General features: G+C 44.8%; 3 protein-coding genes across 9 annotated transcripts in view; 1 reads left to right on the forward strand and 2 right to left on the reverse strand.

The window, feature by feature from the left end:
• Taf13 (TATA-box binding protein associated factor 13) overlaps window positions 1-18,072 on the reverse strand; it is a 126,138-nt gene that overhangs the window by 52,438 nt on the left and 55,628 nt on the right. The gene's annotated exons all lie outside the window — the stretch shown is intronic.
• On the forward strand, window positions 250-15,098 carry LOC135942208 (forkhead box protein N3-like). Of its 7 annotated transcripts, none has more exons than XM_065488213.1 (10): window positions 250-559; window positions 8,357-8,458; window positions 8,697-8,808; window positions 9,117-9,385; window positions 10,054-10,266; window positions 10,325-10,479; window positions 10,945-11,201; window positions 11,257-11,309; window positions 11,601-11,725; window positions 11,785-15,098. In XM_065488213.1, the coding sequence occupies exons 2-10, from the start codon at window positions 8,360-8,362 to the stop codon at window positions 12,026-12,028; spliced, it is 1,527 nt and encodes a 508-aa protein (XP_065344285.1). In that variant the 5' UTR covers window positions 250-559; window positions 8,357-8,359; the 3' UTR covers window positions 12,029-15,098. The 7 variants fall into 7 exon arrangements, with proteins under 7 accessions (XP_065344285.1, XP_065344286.1, XP_065344282.1 ...); XM_065488210.1 differs by having other exon boundaries at window positions 253-559; window positions 9,117-9,403; XM_065488212.1 differs by lacking the exon at window positions 250-559 and adding an exon at window positions 5,155-5,303 and having other exon boundaries at window positions 9,117-9,403.
• Ndfip (Nedd4 family interacting protein) lies at window positions 15,146-17,632 on the reverse strand. Its single transcript, XM_065488217.1, has 6 exons — window positions 17,462-17,632; window positions 16,685-16,804; window positions 16,501-16,623; window positions 16,230-16,377; window positions 15,990-16,175; window positions 15,146-15,823 (listed from the first exon to the last, which is right to left on the reverse strand). The coding sequence occupies exons 1-6, from the start codon at window positions 17,486-17,488 to the stop codon at window positions 15,720-15,722; spliced, it is 708 nt and encodes a 235-aa protein (XP_065344289.1). The 5' UTR covers window positions 17,489-17,632; the 3' UTR covers window positions 15,146-15,719.

Raw genomic sequence — 18,072 nt, forward strand, 5'->3', positions numbered from 1 at the left:
TGGGCGGAAAAGCGTCGCAGATTGTTGCGTGTTTTTTGTTGAGGAAACATTTACATATAAATAAATTATGAATAGATCCGAGTGCTGCGACGCAATTCAATAAAATCGCATTACATCTTCAATTGCGTCCGTCTGCTATTAGCGAGATGTGATTGGACCTTTCTCGTCCGTGTCATCTATGAGCACATCCTCATCAGATCAGCTCCTTTCGCGTTTTCTCCGATTCATCGGGGCGCAGTGACGACGAGCATAATAAGCACCAGGCAGAGTTAAAGAGCGAATCTATTGGGAATCTCTAGCCTGCAGCAGCATTCGCGGACCGCGTTGTCCCGCTAGGAAAATTGGGGGGCAGGCAAAAATACGAAGGAGCCGCCGCGTGAGCGTGTATGTGTGTTTCTTTTAGTGGGAGATAGAGGAGGTGCGCGGAGTGTGAGGCTAGCGACCGGAAAGAGGGGAGTTGCTCTTTCGACTCCTCCGGTCGGCTCGCGCAGTTTGTTCGTCGTGGCTGGGTGTCCCGAGGAACTGGCCCATTTCGTCCCGGAGTCGCGTCTGCACCTAGGTAAGCACCCGGACCGTCCCCATGCCCGAGACCCCGGGCCGCGGGCCCTCGGCGTCCGCGGCCGCTCGCGAACGCACGCTGCCCTCTCGTTGGCTCCGCGGCGCCCGAACAGCTGGCGCACTACTTAAATGGCCTTTTAAATCCGCCGCCCGCCGCCCCCGGAGGACGCTGACACACTGACCTTTGCGGCGGGACGACCCCCGTAGGGGCCGCTCTGTCCCCACAGCGCGGCCCCCGACGCAAACAGTGTGTCCCACTTAGGCAACCCGCTCGAACGGAAAAGCAGGGACGCTGTGTGTGATATATTACAATAAATATATATCGTGTGCTTTGTTTGCCTCTCGTTCACGCCGCGGGGAAATGTTTACTCATCAGGGGGTTGCGATTGGAAATTTCGGTACCGCAGCCCAGAACCAAAACGTGTCCGCGGGCTGACCCGATTTTCGTCGCTGCCTGCCGAAAATGCAAATTTTCGCCAGTCTCCGCGGGGCAGGCAGGCACAAACAGGAACAGACCCCAACGCTCGTTTCCTTGATTAAAATTCAGCCTGCTGCCTGGACACTCGGCAGGTCATCGGATGTGAGGCCCCGCCTCCCCTCTCTGGTGGCAGCCCATTCAAAATGCGTGATAATTTTCGCCACACAGCGCACCTGACACGCGTCCTTCCCTTTAAATATTCGCGTCGGATCAGCTGAGAGCTCTCGCTCATCTCGTTTCTCGCGACGCCGACTGTCCCCTGCCGCCGCGACCGCCGCCGCCATGAAAAGCAGTTCCTCGCAAGGACATTTAAACGCGCGTGACGTCACGGTCCCTGTAACCCGCGGGCACGCAACCCCCTCGCGGCACCCTGAGATTCGGTTGTTGCGAGTCGGCGTCCAGAACGGCGTCCGCAAGCCGAGGGGGCGTACCCCCGCGAATGTGGGTCGTCGGGGGTTTTGTCGGTCGTCTCGTCTCTTTCGCACCTGACCCTGCGGCGCAGTTTGTGCGATTTCGCGTGGCTTTAGAGAAGTGATGTGGACCGCTGCATCCAACTGCCCTACTTTTTCCGCTAAGAGTAGAGAAATGAAAATAATTAGGTTCGCTGGGTACGGAAGAGGCTGCTTTTTATTCACTTTTGGCGCTGCCAGCGTGCTTTCGTGGAAAGCTGAAATTAAAGCTCACGGTTTGTATGAAATGAGAAACAAACCTATTCGTCAAGTTTCATTTAAATTTCAAAGTCTCGTCGAGATGCAATGTTGCATTTTTAATTGAATCTGATTGTGAGCGCCACCAAGAAGTACTCATAAATAGTAGAGTAAAAGTTCTCGGATCGTCATTTGGTGACAATTGTCTTTGGGCTCCCTTCTCTAAAAGGAAAAAATATTTGCCGTGCAATCCAATTATCGGCCCTCCCCTCGCCCTCGGTGCCGTTTTTCGCCGGCGCCGCGCGCATCAGGCCAAATGGAAAATTCGCTTTCGCCCCACTTGCTCTCTCTCGGTGTGCACGTTGACGTAACAGTTAGTTATTATATAGTCTCTTTGTGATTTCCCAACATGCAAAATTTAATTTGCTCCGCTAGGCCCTCGACCAATCTTGCGTACGCGCACTCACGAACTGTGACAACGTCGGCGCGGCAGGGACAAAGATAAGGAGAGATATCAACCAGAAGGTCTTTCCAAAACGCTCTTTTGGCCGTCTCTGCATGCGGCGACCGCATCCAGTGGGCTATTGGGGTTCCCCTGACTTTTTACTTCTTTTCTGGATGCAAATCAAACTGACCAAAAGGTCACCCCGTTCTCATGGCTCAGTAAATTTTTCTTTTTAAAACGATAAGGGAGAAGCCCAGGAAAATGTGTTTTTCAAGACATATGTTTTCGCGGCCTGGAACAACAAGTTTTTTCTTCCAGTATTTGTTTCGATTTGTTTAACGAGTGTTCGAAAGCAGGATGCTCGATTCCGCTTCGTTTAATGTAAAACAAATTTCCGATTGAACAAACAAGCTTATTGAAAAACTGAAATTGAATGAATCCCTTTGTTTACCAAAGTGCTGTTGATCGGCCAATAAAGCGCGTAATTTAGAGGAAAAACAAATTAGGCGGAGCCGCGAGAATGTGTATGCGCGACGGGAGTAAAAATGTTGCGGACGCAGGTGGAGTGTTTCGCCGCTGGTCTATCGGCATCCCCACAAAAGTAGCTTGGGACGCGCGCGGCCGGAGCGAGCGAGAGCAACGCAAAGCAAGCACCAAACCACGTGCCTGCACTCGCACAACGCTATTTTCGGCACTCCATGAAAGGGTATAGGTAATCAAGCCGCCACCGCAGCCACAATCGCCCCCTATGCACCGGGACGCGAACACGCTTGCACGCCGGCCTGCGAAGACAAAAGAGCAAGTCTCTCCTTCGGCGTCGCAGCCGCCCCGTCGATAAAGATCACTCTTCGCTGAATCCGGAGAGCGTTTCGCGCAAACCTTTGTGCGTCGGTTGGTTCGTCGATGACGCTAAGCCAATGAGTCATTTTTGCACGCAGCTACAATTATTATTGAGTGCAAAAAAATATGGGAGATGCTTGTCGTCATGTCCATTTCCAAAATTAGTTTCACCTCTAAGAGACTTTGAGGGTTGTTTTCCCTGTTCAGCAGACAATTAACAAAATAGGAACTCAGGGTAAACACTAGGTCTTTTGTTTTTCTGAACAAATGTTATCACGTTTTACACGTAATAGATTTAAAGATTACATTTCTGAAAATTTGTAGTGATAAAAAGGATTAAATTTTGGCAAAACTAACAATATCACCCCCTGAATGAAATGATAGAAAGGATTCTTGAAATTTAAATACTAGAATCCATTTTTTAATTAAAAATGGTGATCAGTTGCCAGTCAGGAAGATTTTAAACACTCAGAAAAGCTCACCACAAACTCATTGCTCATGATTTTTAATTTTTTACACATCTGAAAAACACGTTCAACTTGCCTGCAGATTTTCAAACCCAAGTTTCTTGACCTCTCTGATTAGAACCTTGTTTTTTTGTAATTTTAAATCAACCACAGTGCAGCATTACTTGGAAATATCATGGGACTAAATCATGCTTTTCGTGGGTCTAAAGATTAGACGAAATAAAATGTCATTATTTAAATAACTCTAAGATTGATTGGAGACTAGTGCCGCGGCTATTAGATAATAATCAATTGAAAGTGTGCATTGTAGACTTTGCACTTCTCCAAAATGCACAGACATTCTTAACAAAACAGTGGCGTACCTATACATCGATAAATGCGATCGAGGAGTATAATCTAATCGAGCGATAAGCGTGCGTCACACGCCGACTTGACCCCGCGATGCCGTGACCTTCTGGGCCGAATTTTCGGCCAGGGACCGTGCAGACGTTAAGCAGAAGAATGTAGGCGTCGATCTGCTTTTAGTTTTGTGTTTGGTGGACGCCGTCACCGCGTGAGCGTAAGACGCGCGAATGCCAAAAGCTGATCGCCGCCTAATGACTCCTCGCGCACACAAATTGAGTAGCGGGCGACCATTCTGAATTTCGGCCGCGAGCTGCCTTCTCGCTGACGCGCCTTGAGACAGAAGCAGCAGATCGAGAGCCAAGCGAGCAGCCAGCCAGCCAGCCACCGACCGACCACATGGTGCTCGCTGGCCGAAGAGGCAAAATGGCCTTGGCTCTTCGCACTGCAGCCATAATCAAATTAGACGCCTGCCCGCTGCAACGCATCCGCCGAACGCGACAACTCCTAACAATAAGCTCGCAGCTTCCCAATTTTGTTAGGGTTTGCCTTCCAGGTTGCACCAGTATACCACGAAAAAAATTCACCAATGTTGTGCGAGCAGGCTGGTTTCTTGTTCAAACCAATTTTATATGATAATTCAATTTATAGGGATTATTTTTAGACCATAGACGGTTGCTCAAAACCATTTGTGTCTTCAATAACGTTTAAAATTAAAAACAGCAAATTACGTACTAGGCTGATTTAAATGGTTGATTCTTTCAGCATATTTTAAATTTTTATCACTCTGTAACTTCGCAAAAATCATTAATATTTTGCACCAAACTGCTTCTCCAGACAGTAATTTTGACATTGTAATGATTCCACGCCTTCCATGTTATATTTATGTTTGCAAATGCTAAATTTAGAATTTTGTTTGCTCTGCTGCTGTTGAACCAGCGCCAACTTAAATGCAAATATTATGTTTTTCCCTTCACTTCCGTTATGCATTTTTTCTCTCTCCTCATAAGCGAATTCGGTGGCAAGGTGCAAAGAGTGCGATAACCGCCGCCCGTGGGCCGGGACTGTTTTCTCTTTCATTCTTTCTTTTTTCCCTCGGCTGCTTACGCGTGTTTGTTTAAATGGTTTCGCTGAGCCCACGGAACGAACGAACCGAAGCTGCATGACCTACTTTTCGGGGATGCACGCACCGCGACTTACTCACTCCGAACATAACACACACACACACACACACACACACAGCAAGCAGTGTTATACATGTATGCAACCCTCTCGTCGGCTGGTCGATACAAAAATATATATGTACACTAAGGCATGATGGGTGTGTTTGTGTCGCGCGCGCAGGGGGACGAACATGTGTTGTGCATTTGGCCACTCCGTCGCTGCAGGGACGGCCGGTCGCGAAGGTGTGCACGGTCACGTGCGTGCCCAGCCACTCAGTCGCACAAACAGGCAGAAAGGGGAAACCACGGACCCGGCAGGCAGTCGGCAGTTCCTCCTCGCAGACTCGTCCGCTTACGCAAACGGTATCACTTTCTTGGGGGAAAATTTGACAAAGGCGCCTCTCTTTTCATTATTATTGCAAAACCGTCACAATCCCAGCTGGCGTAAATTAATTTCCAGCAGCTGCAAGTCTTCCGAGCAGCTCTTGAGTAATTGAAAGTATTCTCCAACCATGTTCATCGGATTTTTGACCCATTGTCATCAAAATCGTTTTCTAGTGAATTGATATTTAATTTCAATTAGCTGAAATTTTCAGTTTCTGTATGAGGATCAACAAGGTAATTTTGCCCCACAAATCAGCACCATCCAATACAAACAAATTTTATTCAGTTCTTAGGTTTTGGTTTGAATGCATTTGCGTGTTTTTTCATATCCAAAGAAGGTGACAAAAAATTGTTCCACAGACGATAGAACATGCTTTGGAAGTTCTGTTGGAACTATGTTGAGCTGAACTCACTAATTATTTGAATGACGTTTATTTTTATTTTTTAATCTGCGGTGTTGGGAAACATAAAGCACCACCATTGCTGGGGCTACTTCCTGAAATAGCTGATAAAATTTTCGAGGAGCAGGCGAGAAGTACTTTCTTTCTAGCTTTTCGCCTTTTCGTCACTTCATTTGACTCGGGCCGGATCTTTCTCGCGATTGAAGTCTAAATTCGCTGGAAATCCATCATATGCCGACTGGCGGAGAGCCGGCTGAAAGAGCGGGCAATTCGGCCGGGGATGAAAGAAGCAATCAGGCAAGACTTTCGGGCCGTATCACACGCGGGGAGCCCGAGAGAAAAGAGAGCGAGTGTGACGCGCAATCTGCATCGGCGTTTTGGCCGTTGTCTTGGAAACGGCGAGAGCTGTCGTCGTCATGGCGACCGCTCGGCCCATACACGCAGCCTCCATCGCCTAGCAACGGTTCTGCCATGCTGGACCTGGCCAATTTTTGAGTGTCATTCCAAGCGGCAGCCAGCCTGCGAAACATCCGTCACCCAAGAGAGCCAGAAAGCAGCTCCTGTCTCTCTCCTCTCTCTCGCTCTCTCAGGACTCGTTAGCCACCGCCGCTCCAGGTGAGCTAATTGCTCCGTCCGCCTCCGCACCCTGATTTCGACCCCCCGATCCGAAGGGGTTGTGGTTGCATAGCTGCGGCAGGGGTTGTTTGCGGTTGGGCGCCATCGAGTAAATATGCATGAACTGGATTTTAATCCCAATACCATTATGTGGATTATTATTATCATAGCTTGCTTTTAGTACTCGCCTGCCCTCGCGTAGGGTTTCCCGTTGAAATTCTCCTCGAGCCAGCATATATGTGTCAAGCCAGCGTTTCTTTCTTACGATTGAAGGGTGCAATTAGAATTGAGCAAGTAGCCCGGTTTCCTTGGTAATCGTCACTATAGTTTACAGCTTGTGAGTGCTTATCGGCATTGCAAGCTGAAAAGCTATTGCACACGGCTGGATTACTGATATTTACCATAACGTTTTGTTAACCTCAGTTTCAATGTCCTCTAATAGAAATACGTGATTCAAAATATCCTACTTAAGCTACAACAATTGCAGCCGGAAAATTTAATAATATTTTCATAAAAACTTGCTTAAAAGTTTGTGAATGCAGTGATGTTGTGAAAGTAATTATGACTTTAAGTAATGCGAGTCAAAAGACACGTAAAAACTATATTTTCCCCAATTTCTAACCAATTTTACGCATGAAATGTTTGGAGACGCCTCAGGCAGCCTTTCTTTTTGTTTGTATCCGCAGCTCTGCGTGGCCAAGGTCAAGGTCTTCTTACGAAAATTCTAAATTTGATATGTTTATTCGGTCTCCACCCCCTCCAGCTAATGATCAACGAATGATCACATTTCCGCGCGCGAGAAATTGATCTGGCGAAGAAGCTGTTAAAGGGAAGCGAGCGTTGACGTCATAGGCCACCTGCACGACTTTGGTGTGCAGCGGGTTGCATATTTCGTCTTAATTCTCTCGCTCTCGTAGGCAGGTTTTTGCTTTCTTCTTTATATTTGCAGCATCAAATGAATTAACTAGGGCAAACCATGGCCATTTAAGACGGAATCCCTTCCGATCTCTTGATTCAAATCCAAAGGGAAATATTTTACTCTTTCCTGAGGAGAAATCACGACTAACGCGCTGAATCAAAATTACTCATGACTGACGCCCACCCTGTTTTCTACTAAATCGAAGCAGGCAGTGCTAAAATCCCAGGAGATTATTTTTTATTGCTTTTCAAGCGATCCGGTGTTCCGTGCTTCTATTTGGCCAGCGTTGGCCGACGCATCCCTAAGTGTGCTGTTGTGCCTAGAATTTTATGTTCACGTTTTTTGTGTATATATAATGTGAATAGTTGGCGACGTCATGTGATGTGCGATGTTGGTGTGCTCCACCAAGATGAGGAGTGCAGGTTGCCGGGGCAACCGATCTGCACGGCAGACGTGTGCCCAGCATCCCTCGTATTGATGCCGCGCGCGCTATGCTTTTTGAAAAGGAACAAAATCCCACCGCCAGCACCGCACGCATACGCCAATACATTCGCAGGCCCGATCGTGCCAATTGCGAATTTATTTCCGCGCGCATTAGCAGATTGGAAGAGATTCTCGCTTTTGACGGATTCAAAGATGCTTCCGCCTTACCTCTCTCGGTTGGGAAATCACCTCCCTGTAGAAAATCCAGCCATAGCAATAATTAGGTAATAAAGCACGCCGAGTAAAAAAAAATCATTAGCAAAATCAATCAGGGCTTGAAATTCGAAGACTTGGAAAAACTTGTTATTCAACCTCCCCGTCCTCCCCCCGTGGGCATTTTGTGACGATATATTGTCGATATTTGGAATACTGTCGTGTCGGCGTCTGCTGTTAGTTTGCCCACGGCTGTTTTTCCGTAATAAGCAAACCATAAGTCGATTAGGCGGGCGCTTGCGACGGTCGGCTGCGGTGACTGCTCGGTTCGTATCCAAACTTTGGCGTCTCCGAGAGTAATGCACACTTGAATAAACATTTTGGGGGAGTGCAACTTTGTGATTAGCGCGATCACGAGGAGCTACGACACTAATTAGGCGACGACTTGTTTGCTGTTGCAGGTAATGGCGCCTGAGCGGCCTGGTTTAGATGACGAGCGATGCACCGTCGGCACCGTCCTGCTGCACACAAAAGCTGGCGCCCAGAATGCAGACATCGTCAAGGTGAGCGCCGCCCGCAATTGGGTCAAGATCAAAAGAAAAGCCAAAGTTCCGATCGTCGGTATTATTTGCACTGTCGTCAAAGACACGGCGCGCGGGTCGCGCGGTTCGATTCGAACGAAAGGGAAATTAGAAAATTAGTCGAGTTAGCGCCATGAAGCAGCAGTTGTGCTGTTTACTCTAATGACGCTCGCAACAGACAGAGTGGGGGAGGTCATTAATACTAAATTATTCATGACAGGAAGGAGATGGTGCAGCAAAGATGTTCACGGATGTGCGGGTTGGCTCCGCGACACAAGAGGACGACGACTTGACCCCCTTGTCGTGGCTGCAAGATAAAAATTTGCTTAGAGGTGCGTTGTTTCGATCGGCTCGCTCTTTCACACCGCCGGCCCCTCCGTTCCTTTATCGCATCTCGCGTGCTCTCCCGGCGAAAGGAGCCGGCCGACCAATTACTCACACCTGTGGAATAAAAATTAACAAGCCCGGCTGCAGTCAAAGAAACCACCGGCGCAGAGAGATAAATCTCTCGGCTTTTTTTCCACATGGGCTGCATGAATTCTTATAAGAGCTTGAAATTTTACCACTAACAATAGGATCAATTTTTTATTTACGCAAGTCTTTGCTCGACTTCAGTTGAAAAACGTTGCATTCTATATAGATATCCCACTTCCTGGTGGCACAATATGTGCGGAGGGCTCGACAGAGCCAGTGGAAGTACAAATCGAGGTGCGTGAGGAGTCCGTGAGCAGTCGGGCCGACTCGCCGACCAGTGACTACGCGGAGGAGTCGAGCGAGCACGCTGACTCTTCTTCCAACAGTGACACTCCTTTGAGTCCGACCATTCTGCAGCAAGCCATGCCCATCAGCCCCATCGAGCAGTACGACCAAAATGACGTCGTCCCGCAGCCCCTCACAAACACCAACCACGTAGGCTATGACCCGAAGGTTATAATCACTAATTTATATTTGTCGTTCTTGTTTTTCTCCCCAAAAATAATATTTAGCCTCTTTCTATTATCAAAACAGTAAAAATGCTCGCAGCTAATTTGATTGATATAACGACAAGAAAATGTACAAATAATGGCTTTTCTTTGCTTGGTTTAACTCAGGATGAACCTATGTATAACAATTAAACAAAATTTTTGAAGATAAAAATTATTTCGCTTGTTCTCTAACTGGACGGTGCTCTCAGCCCCCGCATTACCCTTTTTGCGTGTTAACGGTCAAAATTTATATCATCTTTAATTTTTGGCAACAATTCGTCGTGGTAGCGCAAAAATTGCGCATAGCTCACCAACCAAACGCAAATTTCCTTGTTGCAAGAACAGGGGAGCAATCAATTAAACAATTAAAACTTGCGTGTTTGTTTAGCGATTCGCAATTGTTCCGTTACTTTGATGAATAATAATCAAAAAAATTGAGAAACGGATTTGTGCTCTCAGGGATGCTTAAGCCGAGTCCACAAACAATGTGCTCAGTCGGCGAAAATTGAGTTCCACCACAGCTTGTTAGTTCACCCATCCCCTTGTTAAATTTCCGCCCCGCAGCACACGCAGAACTGGAAATCGATGGCTACAATCGCGGAAAAATTGCAGGTGCACACAAGTCTGAAGCCGCCCTACTCGTTCTCGTGCTTGATTTTCATGGCCATCGAAGACAGCGTGACGCAGAAGCTGCCTGTCAAGGACATCTACGCGTGGATCACGGACCACTTTCCCTACTTCCAGACCGCTCCCAACGGTTGGAAGAACAGCGTCCGCCACAATTTGTCCCTCAACAAGTGCTTCAAGAAAGTGGACAAAAGCCCCGTAAGCCGCATTATGCATATAGTTGACGAGTTACAGCATCGCTTAAATTTTCTCACAGAACGTCGGCAAGGGTTCGCTATGGATGGTTGACCACTGCTACCGGCCCAACTTGCTGCAAGCCCTCAAGAAGGTGCCTTACCATCCGTACATGCAGCTGGAGCGCTTTCAAGCCCTCAATAATAACAACAATAATACGATCCCTAACAGCCAAAGGTATCAAGGAAAAACATTTTTTTTTAATAATTTTGGGTCACACCAATACTGAGTTTTGTAAGTAAGTGCCCTTTCTGGCTTTGCAGAAAGTATTACCAAATCTAAAAATTATAATAATTATAGTATTTATGCATATTTAGTAAAACATCACAAATAAAAATACAATAAATAGAATATTCGGGCAGGGCTTTCTGCGCTGTCACTAAAAGCACAGACTACTGAAATACTGTTACGACCGTAGAAAATTTCCAACTCCTGGAATTGACCAAAAAGTATGTTTTTTCTATTTTGTTTGAGCATTTAATTTCTTATGATAAGCGTCAGGTGAAAATGCTTACATTGGCGTAAAAATGTTTTTATTTTTATATTCATTATCTTCCTTAATGTCCTGTTTAGCTGAATTAAAAATCAAAGTCATCTAATTCTAAAAAGAAAAATCAAAATCAATTTTTGCTTCTGAAACAGCTGTCGCCTTGGCAACGTGGAGAGTGAGCCGCCAGTGGTGTCTCTGGTGGGACGCAGCAACATGCTAAACCCGGATTTGTTCCCTTTCCTCACCCAGCGGCTGGCGGCCGCAGGTCTGCAGGTGCCGGGTGCTTACACCCGTCACCACAACCCTCCGCCGCCGCCCCCAGTGCACATTGAGTCGCAGGAGGACGTGAACGCAGCCACCGCGATGCTCGCTCTCAAGCATGGCCCGCGCATCCTCGGTGGAATCAGTGGTGCGCTTGCTAATGCGTATTTTATTATTTGTCTCTAACTTTATTTTGGTAATAGTCTTGCCTGATCGAGGGGACCATGCCCAGAAGACCATCCCCCGCACACACGAAGTGAGTAAAGTGGGAAATGTCCTATACAAAATTATCGCCGTTCTCATAAAATCAAGACTAATATCTAATAATAATTATTGATTGAGAAATAAATGGTATCTTAAAAATGATTTAAAATATTCGCCTATTTTTTTTCAAAATTTTAAATCCCTAAATTTGTCAAAGCAAGAAGTTATTAACACCTGGCAATGTTTAATTACACAACGATAGGCCGCATGAATCCGATTAGAATGTTGTCGAAATTAATACTCCCAGCTGCAACCAAAAATGAAATATTTCCTCGGTTCGCAGACTCCTCAAAACCTGGTAATCACAACCTCGCCAAGCGCTGACCACACGTACAGCGCTGGTCCCCGCTCCAGGTCCACCTTGTCCCCGGACGAGGCTTACGGCGAGGGTTCGTCATCCAACGAAAGGTCCGTTTATTTATAAAAATGGTCGTGCAAAATTCCTCAGCGAAATTCTCCTCCCGCAGCTCGCACGGCAACGACTCGGAGGAGGACGAAGCTGAGGAGCAGCGTAAAATCGCTGAGGGCGCTGACGCCTTGCTCAACCTGGCGGGCATCTGCACCGCGGCGCAGCAGCCACTCAAGCGAACACCGCTCCAGTCGGTCACGGAGCCGTCGGCCAAGCGAGGGCGGCCTCCGCCCCCGGCCACCCCCAGCAGGCACCGGGCGTCGCAGCAGCAGAGGCGCAGAGAGCGCTTCCACAATCGGTAGAAACGCAGCAGCAGCAGATTGTTTAGTAAACAAAATACTACTACAACCTCTAGTGCCCCCAGAGTGATACAAATAGATTTATATTATTATATATTCATGAGATATATACATTTGAATTCGCTGGACTTTGATGAGAGAGAGAGAGAGCAATATTCGAATCTACGGGAAGTGCTCGCTGGCGCGGCCTCCGCGGCCAACGCAGTGGATTTTCGAATGAAATTAGGCTTCCTAACGCATATAATTAGTCCCGCTGTGGACAAAGTCTTCCTGACACACACACACACACATACACATGAATACACACACCCTTGCCTGTGAATGCTTCACTGTCCACCGATTGCCTGATTTTTCACTTCCATTTTGAACAAAAATGTCCAAGAGTCAGCTGCTTGTTCGTGCAAGTCCGCTTCAGCTTTTCCCACTTCAGAAGTGACAAATTTTGCTGCAGCAAAATTGTTTCACTTGAAACACACGAAAGAAAGAGGGTCTCTTGAGCCGATTTCTCTAAATGCCAGTAAGGTTTCAACGAGTGTTCTTTGAAATTGTGAGACATTTTGTAAATCTGGAACTGAGAAAGCAAACAAACTCTTTGAAACTGTTTCTCCGGAGCTGCCTTTTCCGAAACTGTAAAATCTCTGTTCTCTTTTTAGCAAGCTCACTCAGTTGAGTTTAAACAGCTGAAACCCCTTGAAACCAAAGGGCCGCGCGCACAGAAAGCATGCAGCAGTTGAATACTTACGAAAATGAATACAAGCCCCCACAATAATAGCCTTTTTTGATGTGTCTGTTAATTGAAGGCAAAATTATTTATTCGTTTCTGCACTTCATTTAATTGTGCCAACAAAAACACATACACACACTCGGTAGACTTAGGATAACTTGTTTCAGAGATCAAATTAGGGCGTATTTATACACAAGAGAAGCAATATTTGGCCACAATAAGCAAATGGAAATTCGAATAGTGAGTTTGTAATATGGTGTCCACTTAGCGGTTAGAAACGAGGGAAAATCATTAAATGAGTAGTTATACACACGCAGCGAGACATTGAAATTCTACAATATCTCATAAATAAACGTTTGGTACTGAATGAGTTTTCATTCGAGTGGAATTTTACTTATTTAACAAAATATACAATTTGGATGATTCGTGTTTTTGTTGCATTTATTGAAAGAATGGTTATAAAAAAATTCTACTTGAATGGAACTTGTTCACAGTGAAAGTAAACAATCAAAACACCCCCCAATATTTTTCAAAGTGAACTCGCGTGCGTACTTTGGTGTCGGATCGAGCAATTAAATTTTTAATAGTCGCACTCTAATCACCTTATTGGCTGAGAATGCTGTGGAAGAATGTGTTGATTAGGAAACTAATCTTGGCGAGTATTGTGTTATTTTTGTTGTTGATAACATCGGATAGTTTATTTGTTTGCAAGCGATCGGCACGCAACGAGTGAAACAGGAATAATGAAAATCTCGACTCTACGCTAAGTTAATTTCGCCGGTGGAGCAAGGCGCAGAAAGTCTAAAATCATCTTGATGCTGTGTTGTCCAAACACTTGCTTAACTGTGAACCAATGTTTTAAACGACCAAAACAAACCTACGAAGATAGCAATAAAATATTGTCTTACTCTCTTTAGGACTCTGCAAAAACGGGTCATAATTGATGTGCGACGCTTTTGCAAACATGTGCTTGTTTTCGAAACGTTGCACTTTAATTATACGCCTGGTGCATAATGTAATCATATTATAGAGAAACCCAATATTCTTTGAAGACAACAAAGAACGTAATTCAAAGACAGGTTGTGCCAATCTTTAAAAGAAGAATCTGTATAAACGAACCCTACCTAAATGCTATATAGTTTGTTGCGCAATTTTAAGCTAGAATGGCTGAAATAAAAGTCCTGATCGACATTGAAAAAGGACTTTTTTAATTTTTGGAGTATAAATTTAGCATTGAGATCAATAATTGGTTTTGTAGTGTTGATCACTAGTGCTGTTTTTACTTTAATTGTATTAAAAATTGTTGGTTCCTTTTTCTGAATTTTTTAAACGATGATTGTTGTGGTGAGAGGAAAATATCGATCCCCGAAATGAAAAATAAGCAATTCCTACCTAATAATCAAACACTTGCCAACCAACAGTTCAAACAAACTCAATTTTAACGATCTGTCTGTCAAAAGTGCAGTGTGAAACTTGGAATTTTATTCGCCTTAATTCTCTGTGTAGATGTCTGTGCGTGACTGAGTGAGTCTTAGCCTGTGTTATCCAGTTCAACAGTAGAGTCGAAAAGACATTCTAATCAGGTACCAAAGACTAAAATTTAGGATTCATAGAACAAATTTTGGCGTGCGATGCTGAGACCAAATGCCGCACGGTCCCATGCCGGGAAAGTTAATTGCGACGAATTTAAAGAAATCTTAACCTCTACGTTGACTTTATTGATATTTTTCGTGCCGATGAGTTAAATTGTGTACTAATATCGTATGTGTTGAGGTGAAACATAATTATTATCATATTACCTTGTTGACTTTGTTTGTTGTACATTGAATCGATTAATATTATTGTGGCGTTAAAGCAGCACTTCATATATATACTATACGCAAGTGAAAACGTTGTTAAATAGTTCAATAATTTATTGCATGTGACGCTGACGTGTAAGTAAACCGAAAGAGTTCGCGCTAATGGCCCACACATACACACACACTATATGTATATGCAAAACACCAACTGTGAAAAAGTGCAGGAAGAAAACTAATGAGAGAAACAAAACATTTTTTACTTGAGATACATATATAGTCTATGACCTGTACTGTCTGTGTGTAAAAAAGAGAGTTAAAGAGAAGTAACGCTGGAAGGAGCAGAGGAGTAAATAAATCCCACATAGTGTCTTCCTAGTGCGAGGTAAAACCATCAGGCTCAACAACTGAGAACTGCAGAAAAACACTTGTTTCAACTTGCTGAAAATAAACTCATGATTTTACTCTGTAAACTCCTTCTTTTCCAGTTTCAATGAGGTCGCCTTCGCTCTTTAAATACAAAATAAACCTTGGGAGGAATTAGAATGGATGACATTGGCTTGTTTCATTTCGCTTTCCGTAATAAAAAGACTAATCAACTCAAGATTTAAATTTTTGTATGTTTATTCAAGGTACCGCTCACTTTACAATGGCTTCAATAATTTACATAAAATCCATCTTTAATACAATCGAGCTGCCCTAATACTTAAATAATTAGTATAAGTGACTTTTTTACAACTTTTCAGAGCGCCTTACGCTATCCATTTACATAATATATATTTTAATCTGAATATTCGGACCATTAATCTACAGAAAAACGACTAACATGAGTTTGATAACACATCGAAGAAAAGACCATTCCGCCTTTTGCGTTCTTAGGGAATGTTCTGAGGGAAAAAGTGGGACTCCTCCCCAGGCCAAGGGCTGTCCAGTAGTCCAGCCCGCGGCGACTAATTCTGTTGCCTTCTTTATACTTTGACTTTAAACGACCAGAGTTTCAAAATATCAAGCTTGGAAAGATGCAAGTGCTCGCATACTAGTTGAGGGCATGGAAAACCACACAAACACACACCTGGTGAAGTCGGTTCGCTAACCATACTGGAGGGAAAAGGAAAGGGCGCGGTGAGAAAAGTGTGTGCTTAGAGTATGTAGCTATGCTGTGCCTCAAGCTTGCTCAATAGAAAAAGACAAGGCGTTCCTGAGCGCTGCGTGACAGCAGACTCCACTCTCGCTTGATGTGCAGGTACTGAATTGTGGCCCTGGCGCAGATCAATAACCCTGAAAGTAGACGTAATTGGAGTCAACATCCTTGATCAAAATGACTAGCAGCAAAAAGCTTTAAATGGGTTAACCACTACAATTGTCAATATTTTAATCTGCATATTTCAGAAGAGGAAAAAACTTAAGTACTTGTGCGATTTTTATGAACGAGAACAGGTCTTACCAAAAGCCATTATGAGCCACCACAACCAGATGTTCTCCCTGGAGGCAAGGTCTGTTGAATGCTTTACAATCAGGGTCCACTTGGCCAGGGAGAGGCCAAAACCTGACAGGGCACCGTATCGGGCGGCGATCGTGTGGCAAAAGCACATCAGCAGCAGAAATCCAATCCAGTTAAAGAGGAATGCCACTATCGCAGAACATGGTTAAACTTAAAGTCTTATAGAGATACCAATTAATGTACCTAAAAACGCTGTAAAAAAAGTAAAATCGCTGCCTAGGAGGCTAGTTTCGGTGCTGCAGTCTTCAGTGTCGATGGCCAAAAATGTTAGTGGTGACTGCTGAGGATTATTGATATTGATGTGAGTGGAGAGGTGTGGAGGCGCGCCATCCTGCAAATTGAAAAAAAATTAAACCAAAATTATTTATACTATAGTTGAAAATTAATCCTTCAAACCCTATTATACTAAAAATAAAGTGTATTCTTCTCTAATAGTTTTATTATTGGTTTTTACCCCATATTGTTCTTGCATTTTTTGTTGCTGCGCCTCTTCATAGGACGGCAGCTTTGTGGCCAGTTCGTAGGGCGGCGGTGCTGTGAAGTCCGCTTTCGGGGGTGGTATATCGTCAACCATGCCCTGTCACGCAAAATAAAGAGCACTGTAGTTAATTAGTCTCATCTGGCGTCCATTTGCGTACCATTGGCAAGCTCATTGCTGCCGCCTGCTCCATTTCGGGCGGCAGAGCCACGGCCAAGTGCGAGGTGGTGGGTGCAGACGCACCCCTTTGGTGTTCGTCGTCGTAGTCTTGACTAGCAACCTGTTAACGCAAAATAATAGTAGTTATATAATGCAATCAATATGTATAAATAACGGAAATATTGCGCTTAGCTCAACAACCAAACGCGAATTTCCTTGTTGCAGGAAAAGGGTAACACTCAATTTGACAATTAAAATTTAATTGGTTGTTTTTCGAGCGATGCGCAATTTCAGCGCTATGATACAAAGATGATAAAATATACATACATAATTGCAGGATTAATTAAGTACATATGTATGTTATATAAACACAAGCATTAAAGAGGGTTAAAAATAAGGAGAAAATTAGAGTATAGCGTTGCGTTTCTCATCGCATAATTGCTATGCAGTACAATCTACAATAATAATATTGTGGTGTGTGTGTGCCCAATAAAACCTATGTTTTTATCGATCGCCAGTCGCTTGTGCCACTAAAAACAAAGATGGCAATATTTACTCGGCACAATTGGCCTCTCGACACGCGTCCAACGCATAAGATCGCTTCAACAGCTGCTAATTGGTGCATTTTGTGAAAATTTGAAGTGCCAAAATTAACGTCAACACGGACGATAAGAGGTTTCGGCCGTCGAGGTGACTCAAGGTTACGTCCGAAAACAAGTCGGCCCCCGCCAAGAACCCGGACCGACGATCGACTCTCGAGGAGCGCCTGCCGACTCACCATTTCGTATCGTATGTTCCGATCCATTATCGGCTGGAAATCGGCGAGTTCGGGTAGGAAATTTTCCTCACTCTCTCTTCATTGGAGTGCGAAATCCAGGTTTAGAAAATCAATCTGGCCCCCGGAGGTTTCGCCAGGCAGCCGTCAGCAGTTTGAGGGGCGCAACACATGGAAATGGGAAAGTAGCGGAGGGGAAATTGTACTTCTGACAGCGAAACAATGAGTGTGGTGTGAGCAGGTGCGAGGAGAGGGGGGACACCGCGCGAATTTCGCCGAAAGGGCTATCGGAGCTGAGAGCTGACTGACAATGAGCTACTCACCTTGCCTTATTTTTGCCTGCAGCTCTCTCTGATCTTACATGCTGTTTACACATGCACATCACGGCTGAACGACGTTTTTGCACTAATACGACGCTCTTTACAAGGCTGCCGAAAAAGACGTGAAGACGTAAAAAACGAATTTCATGTAGTTCTTGTTTTCTGTTGAGACTGTAACTGTATATTATTATGTCAACTCTGGCCTTGGGTATAAAGAGACATTATAGTTAGCTCTATATAAACTATGATTGTGCCAGAATTTCGCATACTATTGTACATTAATTTATATGGGGT

This window comes from Cloeon dipterum, chromosome 4 (assembly GCF_949628265.1).
Source record: "Cloeon dipterum chromosome 4, ieCloDipt1.1, whole genome shotgun sequence".
NCBI lineage: Eukaryota > Metazoa > Arthropoda > Insecta > Ephemeroptera > Baetidae > Cloeon > Cloeon dipterum.